The sequence below is a fragment of the Macaca mulatta genome, chromosome 4 (genome assembly GCF_049350105.2).
Source record: "Macaca mulatta isolate MMU2019108-1 chromosome 4, T2T-MMU8v2.0, whole genome shotgun sequence".
Lineage (NCBI taxonomy): Eukaryota > Metazoa > Chordata > Mammalia > Primates > Cercopithecidae > Macaca > Macaca mulatta.
The window spans coordinates 97,863,268-97,884,723 of record NC_133409.1 but is presented as its reverse complement, the minus strand read 5'-3'; the positions used below and the strand labels follow the sequence as shown (position 1 = coordinate 97,884,723).

The following is a 21,456-nucleotide window of genomic DNA, read 5'->3' as shown; positions in this document are numbered from 1 at the left end:
GTACTAGAGAGACAGTAAAAGTTTGTTGAGGACAGATATTACACTTTTTCTTATAACTTACATGAGTAACACAATATTTTATAGGTGATTTATATTGCTGCTATTAGAGATATTAATAGTCTTTATTTCAGAGTTAAATCTTTCAGGCCCTCTTTGAGACCCATCTGGATTCCCTTTGCAGCTGTTTATTTATTAGATTATTGATGTTTCCTTGAGTCAAAGTACATACTATAGAGTTTATGGGACTTCCTCTGCTCAAAAAGGATACTATCTTCAGGAAGCAATGGATCCTAAAATTGACTTTGAAACACTCAACAATTTGCCAGCAACAATACTATGTATCATCGTTTTAAAGTTTGTGTTGGACAGCATAATTTTTTACTTTATTTCTCTCAGGATTCAAAACAGAAAAATTTTGACTCATTTAGCCATGAAACAAAGGCCTTTACTTCTCGAGATCATCTCTAAGTTTCCCATGTTAACTCCCTCATAATCTTGTCAAGCGCTATATTTTAAGGTATTTTAATTGATATGAATGTTCCCAGAGACTTCTCACCGATATCAATTCGAACTTTAATACTGAAGATGTTTAGCAGTCCTTGTATTTTCAAAAGTAGAAGCCTTTTTGGGAGAAAATATTCAAATAAAAAATTTCTACTTCTGCTTCAAACAACCTGTTTTGTTACAAATAAGTGTCTCTGAAGACCCTCTTAATACTCTTCTGTTACCTGCTTATCTGTTAGTCTGCTGAGACTAGATATTCAAATATTCCAAAAGCCAGAGTGTACGCAAGTTCACTTTCATCTCACTTGTCATAGGAATTTAAACAATCAGCCTCAAAGTATGGCGCCCTATGTGTCTTTTCAAAAACAACCACAAACAACCACAATGTGACTACTAGATGAGGCAAAATTTGTAATAACAGAATCAAAAGTGAACCCTAACTTTTCAGTGCTTGAACTCCCAATCACCCCCACTGAAAGCTTCTTCATTGTTAACCTTGAATCGTAAGAATCACTGATCATCGAGTAAGTGTTCGGGAGATGTGACTGGGAGCTCCAGGTTTGTAAATAATTTGCTGGATGTTTTTGGGCGAGTCATTTCATCTCTCTGATTCTTAATCTCTTCACTTAAAAATGAGGGGCTTGGAGTATCAGATGATTTCTAAATTTCTTCTTACTCAAAGTCTATTATTCTGATCCCAAAGAAGAAATCGAGTCCTTCTCAATACATCCCAAATTGGACATTCTGGATACGAAATTTTGAAACCAAATCACACGAAGAGTATGTGAGGGCTAAGAAGTCTAGTTTGGGGAAGGGTAAACATTATGTATGAAAATGAAATGTCTTAGAAGAAAGCAGGCAGGGTGAGCCAGGAGGCTGAAGGGTCGCTCCATCAACTGCGGCGGAAGGAGCAACTGACAGCAACCCCTACCGCACCCGGAAGGCTCAGGGAGGCGGCCTGGGCAGGGAACTTCCGGTTGCGGGTAAGGGAGGCGTCCTCTTCTAGGGACTTGTCGCACGTGGCTCCTCGTCGCGTCCTGGCTTGCGCGCCACGCAGCCCAGCTCCGCGCGTGTTCCAGGCGCTCAGCCCCGGAGCAGCGCCCAGGCAACCATTGAGGCGTCACGGTTCGTCACAGGAGATTCAGAGCCGGGCGGCTGCGGGCGGGGCGTCGCACCTCTCTTCAACGCACCTGTCCTCAACCATGAGCCCCAGGGGCACGGGCTGCTCCGCCGGGCTGCTGCTGACGGTCGGCTGGCTGCTCCTGGCGGTCCTCCCGTCTGCGCGCGGGACCAACGTCACCGCCGCCGTGCAGGATGCCGGCCTGGCCCACGAAGGCGAGGGCGAGGAGGAGACCGAAAACAACGACAGCGAGACCGCGGAGAACTACGCCCCGACTGAAACCGAGGATGGTGAGGGTGGGAACTCCCTTGGGGGCATGCGGTGGCCCCTGTTGATGGAGCAAAGGCGAACCATGAGAATTATCCGTGTTAACGTCTAGAGAGCTCTCTCGCATACCTCAGCCCCGAGTTTGTCCCTTTCTTGCATCTTGTGGCCTTGAAGAAGAATGTGCTCATTCTCCCAGGCCACAGCAAGATACACAGATAAGCACGTATATAGAAATTACTATAGAAAACTTCTAAATATTGCTTTGGACAAGGAAAAAGATTTTTTTTTAAGGGTTGGAGGTAGCCTTCCACCAAGAGGAATCATTTTGACTCTTCTTGCATTCATTTTCCCTTCTCATAGTAGATTCTTTTTTTTCAAGTTCCGAGTTGCTTGATTTCCACATTTGCACTTGAGGTTGCAGTGGAATTCAGAATCCCCCTTTACGACGACACATCTAGATAGACCAGTATGCCGACAAAACTGCCCAGAAGCCCCATGGCAGCTTCCTGCAGCTCCTAGCCTTGAGCACCTCTGCATTGTGGTGTTTCATTGGTATGTGCAGCCTCGGACAAAGGAATGGAGCAGTAGAAAACACCTGTCAAGGGATCCAGCTAGTGGCTTTGTTAGATGCTGCATGTTAACCAAGGAACAATGAGCCCCTGCTTGGTTCATACATTTGCTTTTTTCTGCTGGCTCATTAAGCAATAAAACTTTACAGGCTGTTGTACATGTCATATTGATTAGTAACTCACATTCTAGCAGGTGGAAGGTCAGCAGCAGGTTTGCTATCTTCTCAAGAAGGATTATCCCTTTCCCTTCTAAATGACCCAGCTGCGATTCTTCTAATATCGTTTGCATTCTCACGTGTCTTCAGTCTATACATATCGAGTGACTGCTGTGTCTACCAGCCTTTCTTTTATTTCCTGATAGTGACCCTCAGCACCAACAAAAAGAAATGGATTGTCTGAGGTTAACAGTGGGATCGAGGTTTGCACGGCCTTGTAACATTACACTACAGAGAGCTTAAAAAGATCCTTGACTTCAGAAATGTGAAAAAGAAAGACTAGGAAAGAAGAGAACATGTTCTAAAGCATAGTAGCTATTGCTTCATTCTCTTCTTTAAAGTAATTGAATTAACAATTTTAATATTAAACTGGCCAAGAGATACTTCTAGCTATAAAATGCTAAACATTATTTAGGCTAAACTCAGACAATAAAGTTATAATGTCTTACATTCAAATTAAAATGTAGGTTAGTTACTCTCTCAGAGTCTCAGTTTCCTCATCTGTGGACTTTAAGGAATCCATGTACTTTCTGGGATTTTAACACATACAGTTTCATGCATAAGTGCTTTTTCTTGGGGAGAGCGAGAATCCAAAACTTTAAACAACCTGAGGTGTTAGAGGTCTGAAAATTTCCAGAACTGTTATTGAAATTTGCATTGTCCCCTTAACCCTCAGTGGATCAGTAGAAACAGTTATCCCCATTTACAGTCCAGTGGACCTTTAATTTTTTTAGTCATTTAAAAATAATTTACAAATATGGATAAGGGGATAGTGAAAACAACTTTGTTAGAACTTTCAAGAAGAATTTAAACATGGAAAAATTCAAATTTTTATTCCATATATCCTAGTTTTGAAGGTGTATGTACCCTAACTGGGCAAAGTACTTTGAATGCAACTAAGTGCTCAGTTGTTAAGCATGAACCTAGAATGCATTCATTGTGTTAATATTGATTACAGAGTTTGAGTGCATCTTTAATAAATTTGAGCTTGTCATTAATCTTGGTTCTTTTTGCACTTGTCAAAAAACCAACACTTTTGAAAACTACAAAGGCATATATTTTGTTGAAGAGAAAGCCATCTTTTCTTCATAATTGGAAAATATTTTCATCTTTAGATTTATAAACACCAATTAGAATGATTGGTCCAATGAATTTTACTCATTTCTACATAATCTTTTCTTTCAGTCACCTTTATATACATATCTTTCATCACAATATATTCATTTACAAACCTTGACAAATAAATGTTGGTGCATAAATGTTTTAAAAAAGGAGTGAATACTGTCCACATCCTTTTAGCAAAACAGTATGGTACAAGTTATTGTCACAGTATATTTCCAGATCAAATCTTTCCTGTTGAAAGGCTAACTACATGATAATACCATATATTCTTTTCATCCCCAGAAAGATACTATTTACTCATCAATTCTTAAGTTAGAAAAAATTCATCTAGTATATCCATCCAAGATGTCATCATCTCTCATTGAGATTTTGCTTCTACAATCAATTTCATCATCATCATTAGCATCTAAAATGCTGTTATCTGTCTCTTTTCATCTTCTGATTCGTTCAATAATTGTGAAATGTTTTTCACTGTCAGTTTTCTTCCCTTTGCCATTATGGGCAAAAGATGAAAAATTGTGAAATCTCAACTATGTTCAATAAAAGCCAGAAATAGACTACAAGGAGGATACCTCTACACTTCTTTTATATCTTCTTGAAAGATGATGCAATATCTTGGGTAAAACAATATGAAAACACAGGATGTTGTAAAATAGCCTGTGTTAGTGTAATTATTTCACAATTACATTATTTTTCTAGGCAATTCCAATCATTCTTTCATTTTTAAATTTTAGTCATTTAAAAATGTAGTTGAAAATAAAGAGTAATACAATTATGGGTGATGAAATATCACAATGTTTCAAGATAAAGAAAAATCATTAAGATACTAGATTTATGGCCAGGCACCGTAGCTCACACCTGTAATCCCAGCACTTTGGGAGGCCGAGGCGGGCGGATCACAAGGTCAGAAGATGGAGACCATCCTGGCTAACACAGTGAAACCCCATCTGTACCAAAAATACAAAAAATTAGCCAGGCGTAGTGGTGGGTGCCTGTAGTTCCAGCCACTCGGGAGACTGAAGCAGGAGAACGGCGTGAACCCAGAAGGTGGAGCTTGCAGTGAGCTGAGATCACGCCACTGCATTCCAGCCTGGGCAACAAAGCGAGACTCCGTCTCAAAAAAAAAAAAAAAAAAAAAGAAAAAAGACATGAGATTTATATCCTTATACTTTTGTTTTACCTTGTATACCCTTTAATATACCTTTTAAATATATCTTTTATGCAGGTATACCTTTAGATTTATAAACAGGATCCAATAGACCTACATAATAATTGCAAAATAGAAAGTTGTAGTCTATACGATGGGTTTTATCCTATACACATATGTTCTTTTTGTCTTTGGAATACTTCTAAGGAAGAATAGAAGTCATGAAATATCAACCTTATAAATCAACTGTCAGAAACTGAAAAACTAAAATTGCATCCTGATGATAGATACCAAAAGTTACCGTGTGCTGTCCTGAACTGAAGAGAACATTTCAGAATCTGGCCACAACTAAAAGAGCAAGATCATTATCTTCATCACTGTGAATGCCAGGCTTTTGTTAGTGTAGCCTAAGACCCAGTAGATTTTTAGGGAAGCTTCTGCACATCTTTGACTCCTATTGAATTCACTGTTGAACTCTCCATTCGTTTTTAACTGTCCTATCAAATTAAGACAACCCATAAAATAGTTTTGGACAGCTGACTTTTCAGCTGTATGTGAAGGACTTTTTATTCCTACAAGGTTTCATTTTGTTAGATTTGCCCATTATTTCACCCTGTCATTTTTTAGATACGGATATATCATCAAATATATTTGCTATCCTTTCTAGCTTTGGAGAATTCTGGATTTAGTCAGCATGATAACAGCATCTTTTTCCAGGTCATTAATAAAAATGTTGAACAGGACAGAGCCCTGTGACACATCACTCCTACCATGTTGATACCAACTGGTTAATTAACCACTGTGATCTTAGAGTTTAAACAGTTTCACATAAAACTACTGACATTCAGACCGTTTATTTTCTTACCACTCATAGGTTTATAACAAGAAATTTTGACAAATGCTACACTGAAGTCCAATTACATACAATTCCACTGACCCACCATTGTAGGATTCCCATTTTTTAAAAAGGTTACTGAGTAACCTAATGGACACTCAATACATCATAGAATATTAAAGCTGAAAGGGACTTTAGAGACTTTCTTATTTAGTCTCATTTGTTTTTCTTTAAGGAAACAAGTTGGAAGAAATTAAACAGCTTCCCCAAAGTAGAATAATACATAGTAATTGACTAATGGTTTTTGAAAAAGGCTTATATTTACAAATAGTGCAGCACTCATTCTCTTAGCCGTGTTTTCTATGTTCAGGATTTGGCTTTTAATTTGTATCACATAATGTGCCAGTAGAAGGTATCTAAGCATTCCACAATTCAAAATGATCATCATGATAGTCTAAATCATTTATTTTTGTTAAAGAAATGACTTAACATTAAGTCAATATTGATTTACTTATGTACACTGGGTGCTTACTGAGTATTCAAGATACTATATTGGGGCCGGGCACGGTGGCTCATGCCTGTAATCTCAGCACTTTGGGAGGCTGAGGCTGGTGGATCACTTGAGGTCAGGAGTTTGAGACCAGCCTGGCCAACATGGTGAAACTCTGTCTCTACTAAAAATACAAAAATTAGCTCGGTGTGGTGGCACGTGCCTGTAGTCCCAGCTACTCAGGAGGCTGAAGCATAAGAATCACTTGTGCCTAGGAGGTGGAGGTTGCAGTGAGCCCTGCACTCCAGCCTGGGCAACAGAGTAAGATTCTCTCAGAAAAACAAAAGCAAAAAACTATATTTGGTGCTCGTAAGTACAGAATAGTAGTGTTTATGAAGCTATTGAGATTTTACAGTTATCAAAATAGGAAAAAAACCCCAGCATTATATTAAATTAGTAAGTACAAAATGGGTTTAAATTGGGTAATTATATCTTAAGTATGTTTGTAGTACTAAACAATTTATAGAATGCTTTCACACACATTATCCTTATTTAATTCTTACAACAATCAAATGAGATGGATTTTCCTTTCCAAATTTTGCAGAAGGGTTAACTAAGCCTGACAGCATTTAATTAATTTGCTCAAACGCAAACAGCTAATTAGTGATAGAAGCAGCTCTTTGGACTCCAGTTCGATGGGTTTTCCATGTGATTTGTTGTCCTAGGGTACAATGCCTTTTAAAAGTCATCTTCTAACATCTCATTTGATATTTTTTCTATTGAGATTTTAGTCCTAATTTGAGCTGAAGAATGGCTTGTATACTATAGCTAGTGGAATTTTATGTCAAACTTCAGAATGATGAGAAAAAGAGAAACATGATTTAGAACCAACAACATTTAATTTTTTAAATAGTAATACACTCCTATACTAACCTGGTAAAGTGTTGAAATAAATTCTTAGAAATATTTAAATTTACCATCTTAACCTGGGAAATGAGTAGAACTAATCTATAAAACTTTTATCATTTTAATAAACACTGGTTAATGACTTCTCTTTGAATAGAAATTATACACTCAATTTTGGAAAATAGAGAATGGAAAAAATTGGTTTTTACAACTGACAGGCCTTTGTGTGTTTTTCTGAGACCCTCTATCAAATTTTAACTTACTATATATCAACTGATGAAAAACATTTTTAAGGTATATACAAAGTTTAAATATAAACCTTTCTATTAGGTTATTTCCTAATTTAATGGACTTCTTTAGAGGTTTGAGACTCTTTTGAATTAGACAATAACAGTACTCAGAATGGCATTGTTTTCTGATTTAAATGGAAAACTTAAAAAATGGCTGCTGCCTATATGATACGCATGTCTTTCATCTCCAAGTAAGAGGTGTTTCACTTAGAAAAGTTTTCATATAATTAAATAATGTATCTTTACCCTTTATGTTTAGTTTCAAATGCGAATGTAGTCAAAGAAGTAGAATTCGGAATGTGCACCGTTACATGTGGTAAGTAGCTTGGAGCAGATGAATAAACCATGTTGTAATTTGCGGGGGAGGAAAGGTAAAAGCAGATAGTGTGCAACTTTTTATTTGTAGCTTGTGTACTTTCATGCATCTCTCATGGATTTTTATTTCTAATTACTATAATGTATACACAAAACTCAGGGTGACTGCTTTGCACTGTAAGATATTTTCAGTTTGTAATCTCTAAATCTTATTTTAAGCCAGCTCCCTAATTTTTTTTTTTTGGCACATAAACTGCCTTCACCAAAGTAAAATTTTCTCTATCTCACAGATGTTCAGAAGATGAAAGATTTTCCAATGCATCTCACAGATGTCTTCCCGCATATTGTGTTGGCAAATTTATCAAGAATTTGCTTATTTGTAATAGTCCATTCTAAATTCTACATTTCTCCAATTTGCTTGTCATGTTTTGGAGAAAAGATGTATTGGCTTTGTGGGGAGGATAATATTCAAAGAATATGACTTAGTCTGATCATTCCATGGATAGAAATTGGACATAAAATTTCTCTAACAAGTTTACAATGAAGTTGATGCCGCTAGTTAGAGGACTATCCTTTGAGAAACAATACTGTAGACCAGGGTGCTAAGAAGACCATAGATAATTCACAATGAAATTAAGTTTCTTCTAAATAGAATCTGCCTTGGAAAGAAAACAGTGATGAGAGGGAAAAGGGGACAATTATCAGAGGATAAGAAGACAAAATCCAGCCGGGCACGGTGGCTCAAGCCTGTAATCCCAGCACTTTGGGAGGCTGAGACGGGCGGATCACAAGGTCAGGAGATCGAGACCATCCTGGCTAACACGGTGAAACCCCGTCTCTACTAAAAAATACAAAAAACTAGCCGGGCGAGGTGGCGGGCGCCTGTGGTCCCAGCTACTCCGGAGGCTGAGGCAGGAGAATGGCGGGAACCCGGGAGGCGGAGCTTGCAGTGAGCTGAGATCCGGCCACTGCACTCCAGCCTGGGCGACAGAGCCAGACTCAGTCTCAAAAAAAAAAAAAAAAAAAAAAAAAAAGAAGACAAAATCCATGCAGATCTAGATCAGAATGAATTTCGCAGGAGTGGGGGTGTCAAAAATTACACCTGTATTGTTTTTATTTGGAGAAGCTTTTTAACATTGTGGTACAATATACCTAACATAAAAGTTACCATTTTAGCCATTTTTAAATGTACAAGTCCGTGGACTTAAGCATATTCACATTCTTGTGCAACTGTCACAACCGCCCATCTCGAGAACTTTTTTATTATGTCAATCTGAAATGCCCATTAAACACTAACTTCTCGTTTTCCCCTCCTCCCAGCTCCTGGCAACCACTATTCTCACTATCTCTTAAAATTGTTTTAGCTGTTTTTTTTTTGTTTAACCTTAATTTCTTAGTAAGTCAGTCATAAAATGAGAGAAATCCATGTAGTAAGCCTGCAATTACTTATTTGTGGTTTACATCTTTGTTTAGCTGCTAACTTCAGAAATTTTCACAGGTAGAGAATTATTTTTATGACAGTTCAAGTAATTGTCATTGTTTTCTATTATTTAAAGACAAGTTTAGAAATTGTATTCACTCAAATGATTATTTTTTAAAAATTATTTGCCTGCTATGTGCTAGGCATCATTATAGGTGCTAGGGATATGAGCAGACAGAGCAGACAAAACTCTCTACCCTCAAGCAATGTATAGTTTACATAATATGTAAAACATATAATGTGGCAGGTGGTAATAAGTTATAAGGAAAAAATAAACTAGAAAAAGCAATATTTCATGCCTAAAATGTTAAAAGCCTTTCAGTTTAGAACTAGAAGAGAAAAATGCCTTGATGAAAATTCTGTTTAACTTCTGAAACAATATTTTAGCAGTCAAAAAGTTTTCTTTTATATCCAGGCAGATTTTTAGGTGTTACTTGGTATTGCAGAAAATCCCACACCTACATGCATCTCAGTGAACTGTATTTAGCTAAATAAATAAATACATAAAATACCTGCTTTATGTCGGGCATGGTGACTCACTCCTATAATCCCAGCACTTTGGGAGGCCGAGGCAGGTAGATCATGAGGTCCAGAAATCGAGGCCATCCTGGCCAAGATGGTGAAACCCCATCTCTACTAAAAATACAGAAAAATTAGCTGGGCACGGTGGCGTGTACCTGTAGTCCCAGCTACTTGGGAGGCTGAGGCGGGAAAAGTGCTTGAAGCTGGGAGGCGGAGGTTGCAGTGAATTGAGATCGCACCATGGCACTCCAACCTGGTGACAAAGCGAGACTCTATCTCAAAAACAAAACAAAACAAACAACAACAACAAAAAAAAACCTGCTTTAAAAATATTTATGCACTTCGGAATTAAGGCTGTGCTTCTAAAGACTCTTTCGGGCTGGCCATGGTGGCTCACGCCTGTAATCCCAGCACTTTGGGAGGCTGAGGCTGGCAGATCACCAGGTCAGGAGTTCGAGACCTGTTTGACCAACATGGTGAAACCCTGTCTCTACTAAAAATACAAAAATTAGCTGGGCAGGGTGGCATGCCCCTGTAATCCCAGCTATTCAGGAGGCTGAGGCAGGAGAATTGCTTGAACCCGGGAGGCAGAGGTTGCGGTGAGCTGAGATCATGCCACTGCACTCTAGCCTCTGCGACAGAGCAAGACTGCATCTCAAAAAAAAAAAAGTCTTTCATAAACTCAAGTGGAGCCTTACTTCAGCCATTCTTAGCCATCATTTCTCTTAACCAAAGACCTTCTTCCTTCCATCCTTCCATTTTCTTATTTCATATGTAGCCTTCTCCCTTACTATTCAAAATGAGATCCACAGACTGCAGCAGTATCACCTGGGAGCTTGTTAGAAATGCAGAATCTCAAACCCATTCAAGAACAGCTAACTCAAAATTTGCATTTTAGTAACATCTCCAGTAAGATAACATCTTAGAGGGGCTGGAAGAGGAAATCTAGTAGTTAAGGAAATAAAAATGGACTCTTTCTTAACCTGTCTTAACATGGCACATTTTTCAACATGTAGCTAATCCTGCATTTTGTTATTTCTCTCAATTGTGGTGATGTGAGGCAAACTCTGGAATTCTGAGATCAGTTAGGAAAGTTAATTTCTTGTTACAAAAAGTGTGACGATCTAAAGAGAGCATCCTGTTGGAAATGGAGATTTGGTCAGTGATAGGTTGTCCTCTCTATATTTTTTAATACAGACATTTTATGAATCTAAATATTTAAAGGCATCGTTTATGCTAAAATGTGATTTTTTATTTTCCTCCAGAGCTTCCCCCATGCTTCCCCAGAAAGTTCCTGGGTCAAATAAATTTGGGGAAAAAATACCACTGTATTCCATCAAATCCACGACTTTATGGACTGTAAGAAGTACATTTTATGTACTCTAAAAAGGAAAAATACTGCCAATTAATTTATGACATGTTATCAATTGTAAATGTATTCTGATTTTACAGATGTTAAAATGTAAAAATGTAAAAATTTTACATCTTAGATCCATGCAGATGTACACAATAGCATGTTAATTTACTAGCATATTAAAAGTTCCCTCAAAATTCTGTAGTAAAGTGATCCCTTTAATTTCATTTAATGTACTATTTTCAAATGTGCATGATTATGGAATCCTTTTTCTTATGGTACCCAGAGGAACTAGTGTTTCACATAATTCACTCCAGAAAATGCTGTTTTAGGAAATAACTCAAAATGCAGAGCCAGAAAAATTTTAAGTGTTATCATTCTGAATTTAGGAGCTTAATTTCTGAAATTAGAAGAAAAGTCTCAAGAAAAGACCTAGGTGGGAAAGTGAAGACACTATGGAATCAGTTTTTTTCTTAACATTTGCCCTTTTTTATCTTAAACCAAAGGTATTGGTGTTAGAGAAGTTATATTAACAAATGGATGCCCTACTGGTGAATCCAAGTGTGTCGTACGGGTTGAAGAGTGCCGTGGACCAACAGATTGTGGCTGTGAGTTGAATTATGTATTGGAGGGAGACTGTGGGCAAGAGTTTACTCTGGGGAAATGTTTTTCACCTCAGGTTGCCACTGAGTAGAAGGAGGCAACCAGTTGACATACTGAAAGGAAATCATAACATTTTAAATTCCACTTCTTTAAACAGTTATAGTTCTGAGCAACTTTCTGATTTTGCTTCACCTTTTTTCAGAGACATATAAAAGTTAACATATATTCTCTATAATACACTGGAGGCTTACTGTATATAGGATCTATAGTTGAGGCTATCCTGTGGCGAAATGCTTTTGATGCTTTGATCATGGCATTTTGTCAGTAGATTTGTAAACTTTAAATTGGGAACGTTGACAGCTGTTCCATATATCACATTATGCTGTTATGAAATTTCAGTATGTCTGATGGGAGTCCCTAACAAGTACATTGGAAGCCACTAATAGATCTCATAGTTTAGTCTAACAGATGACTAGGTCAATTACAACTTATTCTGCATAAGGAGCAGAAAGCCATGGTGTCTCCTCACTTGCTTCTTTTGGTGACTATCTTTGCACCTATCAGTCTTCTGTTCCTCTACACTCAAACTCCCAATTATAAGTTTGATAACTTCCAGCATATAGTTGATTTTTAAAACTGGAGGTGGCTTTTTAAAGTAGTATTGTGACACCTGTAATCTTAGCACTTTGGGAGGCTGAGGCAGGAAGATCACTTGAGCTCAGGAGTTTGAGACCAGGTTGGGCAACATGATGAAACCCCATCTCTACAGATTTTTTTGTTTTAAATTAGCCAGGCATAGTGGCATGTGCATGTATTCCCAGCCACTTGAGAGGCTGAGGTGGGAAGATGGCTTGGGCCCAGGAGGCAGAGGTTGCAGTGAGCCAAGATCATGCCACTGCACTCCAGCCTGGGAGACAGAACCAGATCCTGTCTTAGGAAAAAAAAAAAAAAAAAAGGTAGTGTCATGTATAAAGCAATTAATAATGCCCAATCGTATTTATGTGTTTAATTTTTTTTCAGGGGGTAAACCAATTTCAGAAAGTCTTGAAAGTGTTAGACTGGCATGTATTCACACATCTCCTATAAATCGTTTCAAATATATATGGAAACTTCTAAGGCCAGACCAAGTGAGTAATGAATGGATATAACCTGGTGCTTTCTAGTGAGTGATAAAATTTGTTTCTCAGTTCTGATGGTTTTCAGAAAACTTTCTTTTTAAAAGCAGTTTTCCAAAATGAAGTTAAGAATTATACAACTTTATTATTTTGGAATTTTAAAATTTTCATTATTCAGTAGGACTAAACTTTACATACGTCCAAGGGCCAGCTATAATCAGAACTTTAAAACGTCGATTTTATACAAAGTATTCAATTTCAGAAGCAAGGTTTTCATTGGCTTATATAGGAGTTGTGTAATAATAACAGTGGCTAACATTAATTAAAGGTTTATTAAGTGCCAGACATGACACTGAGTGCTAGAGCCTTTTTTAATCCATGTAACAATTCTGTGAGGTAATCACTATCATTATATCAATTTTTACAAGTGAGTAACTGAGGTGCAGTGAGTAACTTGTCCACAGTCACACAGGCATGAAGTGGTAGGGTTGGGATTTGAAGTCTGGATTGTGTGACTGAAAATCCATGTAGAGCATTAATTACTTAACTAGGCTAAGGGAGACAGTAACCCTCCTTTCCTTAAGGGAAATAAATTGTTTCCTGGTAAGTGTACATGAAGAATGTTGATACTTTGTTATTTTTTTCTTTTTAAATAGCAATCCATTGTACTTGTAAATGATTCAGCAATCCTAGAAGTACGCAGGGAAAATTACCCCTTGGCTTTCCAGTGTGACACATTGGATAATAATGAAATAGTAGCAACTATTAAATTCACAATCTATACGAGCAGTGGTAAGTGTCCAGCAATGTCTTGGTTTGCTTATATGCCAAACTTTAAAGAGCATTAAAATCACTTGGAGGCTTGTTAAAACACCAATCTCTATCCCTACCCCCAGAGTTTCTGATTCAGTAGATCTGGGATGGGACTGGAACAAGAATTTCCATTTCTAACAAGTTTCCCTGTTGCTGCTGGTCCCAGAGACCACACTTTGAGAACCACTGGTTTACATCATTTAGACTTTTCTACAAGATACTAATTAATTTCTTTTTCACAAAGTAGTCACAGTTGCCTCACTTTGGGAAACTGGTGTATTTCTTTCTTTTTTTTTTTTTTTTTGAGACAGAGCCTTGCTCAGTCGCCCAGGCTGGAGTGCGGTGGCCTGGCGCGATCTCGAGTCACTGCAAGCTCCGCCTCCCGGGTTCACGCCATTCTCCTGCCTCAGCCTCCCGAGTAGCTGGGACTACAGGCGCCCGCCACCTGGTGTATTTCTTAAGTATCTTCAGAGAACAGTCCTCTAACTTGAATTATATTCTTGCTTTTACTTTCATTAGAAAAGTGAAAATGGATAAATGGAATTCTCATGGATGCTTATGAAAATTTTCATTCAGTAAAATAAATAAAATTAAGAAATACAATGTCAAAGTATGTCTCTCTAAAAATTATATATTTGAAGCAAATGTTTTTTGATGAAGCACTAATACAGTTCTCAAAAAAATATATCACAAAATGCAAATATTGTCCTGAATGTCATTTTACATATTAGAAACCATATTTTCCTTGTGAGTTAGATCCATTTGCATATATTCAATTTAATCTGTGATGTCTTACATATCCAGGTAATTATTTCCTTTTGTTCAACTGCTCTTAACTGTTTTTACTGTTGTTATCAACTTTGTTGTTAGGGATGTGGGGACTTGGTCACAAGTTCTTTTGAGAATCCTATCAAGACTCAGGATCCTTTTTCCAGAAAAATGTCCACACACAAATATGCCAAAAGTTACATGTAATTTTAAAGGAGTTTTTGGACTTCTTGAAGCTATTTCTGAACACAAAGTAAAGAGCTTCTGCTGTAGTTTAAAGATACCGCACAACATAACCATTTTATTGAAATGAAAACAGGTTAAAGTGTTTTAGAGTGATTTTAAAAAATAAACTACTATTTAAACCTTCTTTGATACGCTGTTTAATGAGTTTAGAAACATCTTCATGGTGAAAGCTAATAATCTTATCCCTCTACTGGGATAACAGGTGTCATTAAAAGGATAATTTTCAATAAAGCTCTAAAAAAGGCAAGAGAATAAAAACATCATTAAACTAAAAAATATCTCAACTGGCCCTCGTTCATGATGTTAAAGGTGTGTGGAGCCATTCTCAGTCTTTGTCCCTACTACCTTGTCCCTGTTAGGACAATTCAGTGTGGTTAGCTCCTCTCATACGTAGAAGGGAGCATGCATTTGGTAATGTATATGTTAAAGACTGGAACACAGACCCTAAAATGTCAGGCCTTTATTGAGACAAAGTTAACTTCTCTCTCTTACATCAGTCCAGGAATGGTGGGATAACTCTGCCATCTCTGTACGTGCACTGATTGAATGACAAAATGTTTTTAGAACACTCCAGTATCTATTAATTTCTTTAGACATGACAATTGGGTACACCACTGCAACAGACCCCTCTGACTGATTAGAAATCAAACAAATGTTTTGGCTAGAAATGTCTACACAATATGGTACTAGCATGAAACAAATATGTAATAGAGATATTTTTAGAGTAAATATGGTTTCCCTAGTGAAAAATTCTCATCCATTCACTTAAATATCAGATTTTTCACTCCCACAATAGTTGTCTTTCATAATTAGGCATTGTTAAAAAAGATACTTTGAAGTACTCAGAGTGTGACTATATTTGGAAATAGGATTTTTTGCAGATGTAATTAGTTAAGATGAGGTTATACTAGAGCGGAGTGGGCCTTTAATCCAATATAACTGGTTCCCTCATAAGAAGAGGACTATTTGGGCATGTTTGTGTGCACACAGACACACAAACACAGACGGAGCGTGGGGTGGGGAATACCAGGTGAAGACACAGAGAGACACAGGGAGAAGACAGCCATGTGAAAATGGAGACAAAAATTGGAGTTATGCTACCAGAATCCAAGGAATGTCTACCAGAAGCTGAGAAGCTGTAAGAGGCAAGGAAGGATCCTCCCCCAAGAACCCTCAGTGGGAGCGTGGCTCTGCCAACACATTGTTTTCAGACTTCTAGCCTCCAAAACTGTGAGACAATACATTTCTGTTGTTTTTAAGTCACTCAGTTTGTGGTACTTTGTTATGGTGGTCCTAGGAAACTATTATGTACATAAGCTTAGTTTATCTAAAAGGTGAGAGCATCAAATTTAGCCTATTTTTCATTAAACATTTCAATAGGAAATTGAGCCTATTTTTTCATTACCTGTAAAAATAGTCTCGGTGACCCTTGCAAGACTACTGTTGTAATAAATAAAATCTTCATGCCCCTCTCTCTCCACCCTCTCTCAGCTAACATTGCAGAGTAATGGATAAATGAATTTTGCATTTCTCCTTGTCAGGTTTCAGTTATAAAAGGTGTCTTTTATTTAAGTTTCCAAAATGCCACCACTTGTGTAAATCTAAAGTTATTCTGAAATAAAAAGATTTTTAAAAATCCAACAATGTTGAAACATAAATATAGATGTACTTTCTCTAGCATACTTGGAACTATTTAGCAAGATCCCTAACTTGAGTTTATAGCTGTGGAATTACTAGGCAAAATGGAAAGTTATACTCCATGATGTCTAACAGATAGGGAAGCAAATCCAGAAAAATAAGCAGTTGAGATTGCTCATATAGAAGACTACTTCTGACAGAGTGGTACTTATCAAAATCAAAATATTTAAATAGTCAAAATATACCTTGTATAAATTAAACCTCCCTGGACCTTGGTTTACTCATCTGTATAATGCAATGGTTGGATCAGATGATCTCTGTGGTTCTTTCTTCCATGAATCTTTTATGATTCCAGAATTTGGGGACATAAAAGAGCTACAATAAAGACATATAATTCACAAAGGAAGTAATATTCTATGTTAATTGGCTTTTTACCAGTTTACAATGTAGTAATACTATAATACATATGGTAGACTGGTTTTGTCTCTTTAATAACCTTATTTGCTGAAAGAGCAGAGAGATATGGGAGAGAATGCTTGATGTAAGAGTGGTGCATGAGGTGGGTACAGTGGTGTGTGCCTATACTAGCTACTTGGGAGGCTGAGGTGGGAGGATCACTTGAGCCCAGGAGTTCAAGGCCAACCTGGGCAATATAGCAAGACCCCATTTCCTAAAAAGAGAGGGGTCGGGGTGTGTGGATATGTGTATGGAAAACGATGAGCTTCAATTCCTTTCTTATAGCAAATATAAAAATTGGAGAGGTATCATAGTCTTAAGTGTAAAAGCTAAACCCATAAAGTTTTAGGGAAGAAATATAGGAGAATATTTGCATGATTCAGGAGTAAGCAAAGGTTTCTTAGACATAATTCAGAAAACAATCACCATAAAAAGAAACATGGAATAAATCAGACCGCATCAAAATTAAAAACTTCAGCTCATTAACAGAAATCATTAGGATAATGAATAGGCAAGCCAAAATCTGGTAGAAAACATTTATAAAACATGTACAGTCAGTACAGTCAGTTTGAGAAAGTTCTCATGGTTTCTTAGAAAGCTAAACACACATCTGTCTACCCTACGACCCAGCAATTTCTATTATTAGATATTTAGCCAAAAATTAAGATATATATTCACAAAATGACTTGTATAAGAATGTTCATGGCAGCTTTATTTATAATATCTCACAACTGGAACAGCCTAGGTATCCATCAGTAGGAGGACGAGTAAACAAATTGTGGAGTATACCTAGTAATGAAAAAAAGATAGTTGCATATAACAGTATGGGTGAATTTCTAAAACATTATTCTGAGTAAACAAATCTTTACACAAGAGATTACCTAGTGTGTGTTTCCATTTATATGTAGTTCTAGAATAGTCAGAGCTAATCTATGGTGAAAAAGAAAATCAGGATACTTGTTGCCTCTGAAGGATGAAGAAGGAATTAATTAGGAAGAGGCTCAAGGGAGCTTTCTGGGGTATAGTAATATTCTATATCTTGACTAGCATTTAGTTACTTATACGAGTTTGCCTTTGTGAAAACTAAGCAAATGTACATCTAAGATCTTTGTGCAATTCTTTGTGTGAAAATTTTATTTCAAAGAAAAAACTAATATTAAAATCCAGTTAATGATGTGCTTGCTGAAAAATTTTGGGGGAAGTATACTGACATTTGTAAATTATATTGAAATGCATAAAAATCAGATGGATTAATGAGTTGATAGAAGAATGGATAGATGAATTTTAAAATATTAATGGTAGTATTTAGATGGTGGTAATACAGGCTGTTCATTGTCAAATTCTTTTAACCTTTTTGCATGTTTGAAAAGGAGATTTCAAACATGCAGAGCAAGATGATTAATAATTTTCTCTGCACTAAGTATTTCTTTATGTTTCTAGAGTTGTTTTTCAAATATCAACTTTTAAATTTCCTTTTCCTCAGTAGTCATACTCATTAGGTTTGTGTGTTTTCTCTAGAATTGCAAATGAGAAGATCAGGCCTACCGGTCACTGATGCAGCCCTAATTTTTGTGCTGACCGTAGGAGTCATTATCTGTGTATTTATAATCTTCTTATTGATCTTCATAATCATAAATTGGTAGGTGAATGGTGGAATGCATCATCACCCTTGATTGACATCCTCCTCTTCTTCCCTCTCCTCATCCAGTGAATTGCAAAGCCCTGTCCGTGTTGTCTCCTACATGTTGCCTTGAAACTGTCCATCTCCTTTCATTACTCCTGTGACTGCCCTAGTTCAGGCTACCCCATCTCTTTATGTAGATGCTTTTTAAAACAATCTCATGACTTGCTTCTCGAACTACGAGAGAGCTTTTAAATGCGATTTTTACAATTTTACATGGTAATTGCTTTAAAAAGTTTTATTTAATGAATATTTGTGTTGTCCAGTTTTGGTTCTCTCAACTCTAAAATCTTGGTTATTGTAACCTACTAATTCATTTGTATGACAATATTTATAATACCTACATGAGTAGTACACCCTGGTAAATCTGAGGGCTCATGTACTATCGATTTGTAGCTGATGCATCACAAACTAAAAATGAATAATGAACACAAAAGGCATTTCTTAGAGAAGAGGTAATATATATGTTTTATATGTATGTACATATATTGTATATACAATATACATATATCTATGTACATATATTCTATATGCAATATAAATATATCATATATAGGTCATATATGTGTACCAAATATGTATATAGTATATATTATTTATATATAATATATAATATACATGTGTATATAATATATGGGTTATATAATATATATGTAGATCTATGTATGTATAACATATACAACCTCATATCTAAGATGTGCCTTTTTATTATTTTTAGTTTGTGATGTATATATATTACAGATGATTGTGTATACATTACATATATATAGTATGTATGTATATGAGCCCTCAGGCTTACCAGGGTGTAATACTCATGTAACTATTATAAATATCATCATATATATTACACATGTATATTTGTACCATGTATACACATATATGTACCATATATGTATACATACATATATGTGTATTATGTATGTGTATACATATATAGATACATATATGTAATATATATGTATCACAGACTAAAAATAATGCATAAAAAACACTTATTAGAGAAGAGGTAATATATATTATATTTACCTCCATGTATATATAGTACATATATATACGTATATAATATATATACATATAGTACATACATATGACCTGTATACAGTATATATACTATATTTACATATATTATATATACTATATGTACACAGATATATACTATATATACTTATATATTACCTCTTCTTGAAGAAGTGCCTTTTTATTCATTATTCATTTTTAGATTATGATGCATCAGCTGGATGCATCATCACAATGAACCGGCTGGAAAATGATTTTGTTATGTATTGTAGGAAGTACACTGAGGACTTTAAGCGAAAACAATTGTTTTCATAAAATTTTCCAAAGGAATTATTTTTTTTAGTACGTCCCAGACCTCCCACCCCTATAAAAGTGTTTTTAAAAATCAGCCTTCCGATTTTTTTTCCTGAGTAGGTATAGTTGTGTAACCTTAGTGTAGGTGCTAAACATTTTTGAATAGTAATTTTTATCATTGTAATTTTTAAAAATTTTATTCTTTATTGAGATAAAATTTGAATATAAAATTTATCATTTTTACCATTTTAAAGTATACAGTTCAGTAGTCATAAATACATTTATATTCTTTTTCTTTCCTTTATGATATACCTGTAATATACCTGTAATGTAATGTACCTGTAATATATACACAGGTACAAATATATATATACAGGTTATATATATTTGTATATGTACAGGTTGTATATATTTGTACCATATATAATATATAATATATACATGCAGGTAATACACACATATATATATTTCTATACATAGAAAATATAGAAATCTATTCAGTTTTAGTTTTCGCTTCATATGGTGGTTTTGGTTTTTGCTTTTTTCTTCCAGGGCAGCAGTCAAGGCTTTCTGGGGGCCAAAAGCCTCTACACCTGAGGTACAATCAGAGCAGAGTTCTGGGAGATACAAAGATTCAACTTCTCTTGACCAATTACCAACAGAAATGCCTGGTGAAGATGATGCTTTAAGTGAATGGAATGAATGATGTATGAATGATATATAACAAATCAAAGGATATTACAGAATATTAGATTCATTATTATAAAAATAAAATATACATTGAAATACTTTAATAATGTTGCAATGGATTGCCACAGTGTGAAGGAAATGCAATGTGAGGATAGGACTGTTTTATCAGTGCTTTTTTCCAGTACAGTTATCAAATACTAGTTTTAATTTGCTCTCAACACTTATTTCAGGTAATAGCTTGGGGATATTTATCTAAAGGTACCCCCAACAAATCTTCTAAGTGCATTTTTGATCACTTTGATAACTTCTTAGGTGATTTGCCTGTTTTGTCCTAAATAAGAACAATGTAATATAGAAATGCTCTACACATTAGACTTCCTCTACCCTGAAAGCACTGTGTTGAACTTGCTAAAGCAAATCACACTTTAGAATTTCTGCAGGGAATGTGACATACAAAGTTTGTAAGACATGAAGTAATAATGATAACAATAAATACTTAGTGACTACTATGTGCCAAGCATTGCTCAATCCATTTTCCATATATTAGGTGACTTAAATATGATTCTATATAGGAAATATGTAAGGAAGAACTGGAGAGGAACTTGGAGGTGCCTGAGGAAATGACATGAATTTAACACATCCTATATTTCTCAGAGAAGCAGTGAGTTGAGGACTTTTAAATAACCACTGATAAGCACCTTCATTGTTCTTGGTATACAGGTAACATCTCAGAACCAAGGTACTTATTTTTGAACATTATCACTGCCTTTTTGTTCTGTGTAATTATGTGATACTGTTATGGCCAACTATCAAACAAGGTACAAAGACATTACTTTGATTCAGTAGACTTCATCAGAAATGAATTGTCAGAGGTTATCATGGTAGCACCAAATATATACTTTTTAATGTTTATATGAATTCTATGCCAACTTTATTTCTATTATTATGGGATTAATCTGATACCATTAACTCTTTGCACACCTGTGCAGAAGACATTGT

General features: G+C 35.9%; 1 protein-coding gene across 1 annotated transcript; it reads left to right on the top strand.

Moving 5' to 3' along the window:
* Window positions 1–1,493: 1,493 nt before the first annotated feature.
* Window positions 1,494–20,966, top strand: SPACA1 (sperm acrosome associated 1). The gene is made up of 7 exons (XM_001093826.5): window positions 1,494–1,914; window positions 7,725–7,781; window positions 11,643–11,744; window positions 12,760–12,866; window positions 13,511–13,646; window positions 18,294–18,414; window positions 20,320–20,966. The coding sequence occupies exons 1-7, from the start codon at window positions 1,707–1,709 to the stop codon at window positions 20,471–20,473; spliced, it is 885 nt and encodes a 294-aa protein (XP_001093826.2). The 5' UTR covers window positions 1,494–1,706; the 3' UTR covers window positions 20,474–20,966.
* The last annotated feature ends 490 nt before the right edge of the window (window positions 20,967–21,456 follow it).

Bases quoted from the DNA above. Each gene is read 5' to 3' on its own strand.
- SPACA1 (XM_001093826.5), top strand. From the start codon at position 1,707: ATGAGCCCCAGGGGCACGGGCTGCTCCGCCGGGCTGCTGCTGACGGTC. The intron at 12,867-13,510 runs GTGAGTAATGAA...CTTTTTAAATAG, and splicing joins AACTTCTAAGGCCAGACCAA to CAATCCATTGTACTTGTAAA. The intron at 13,647-18,293 runs GTAAGTGTCCAG...TGTTTTCTCTAG, and splicing joins CACAATCTATACGAGCAGTG to AATTGCAAATGAGAAGATCA.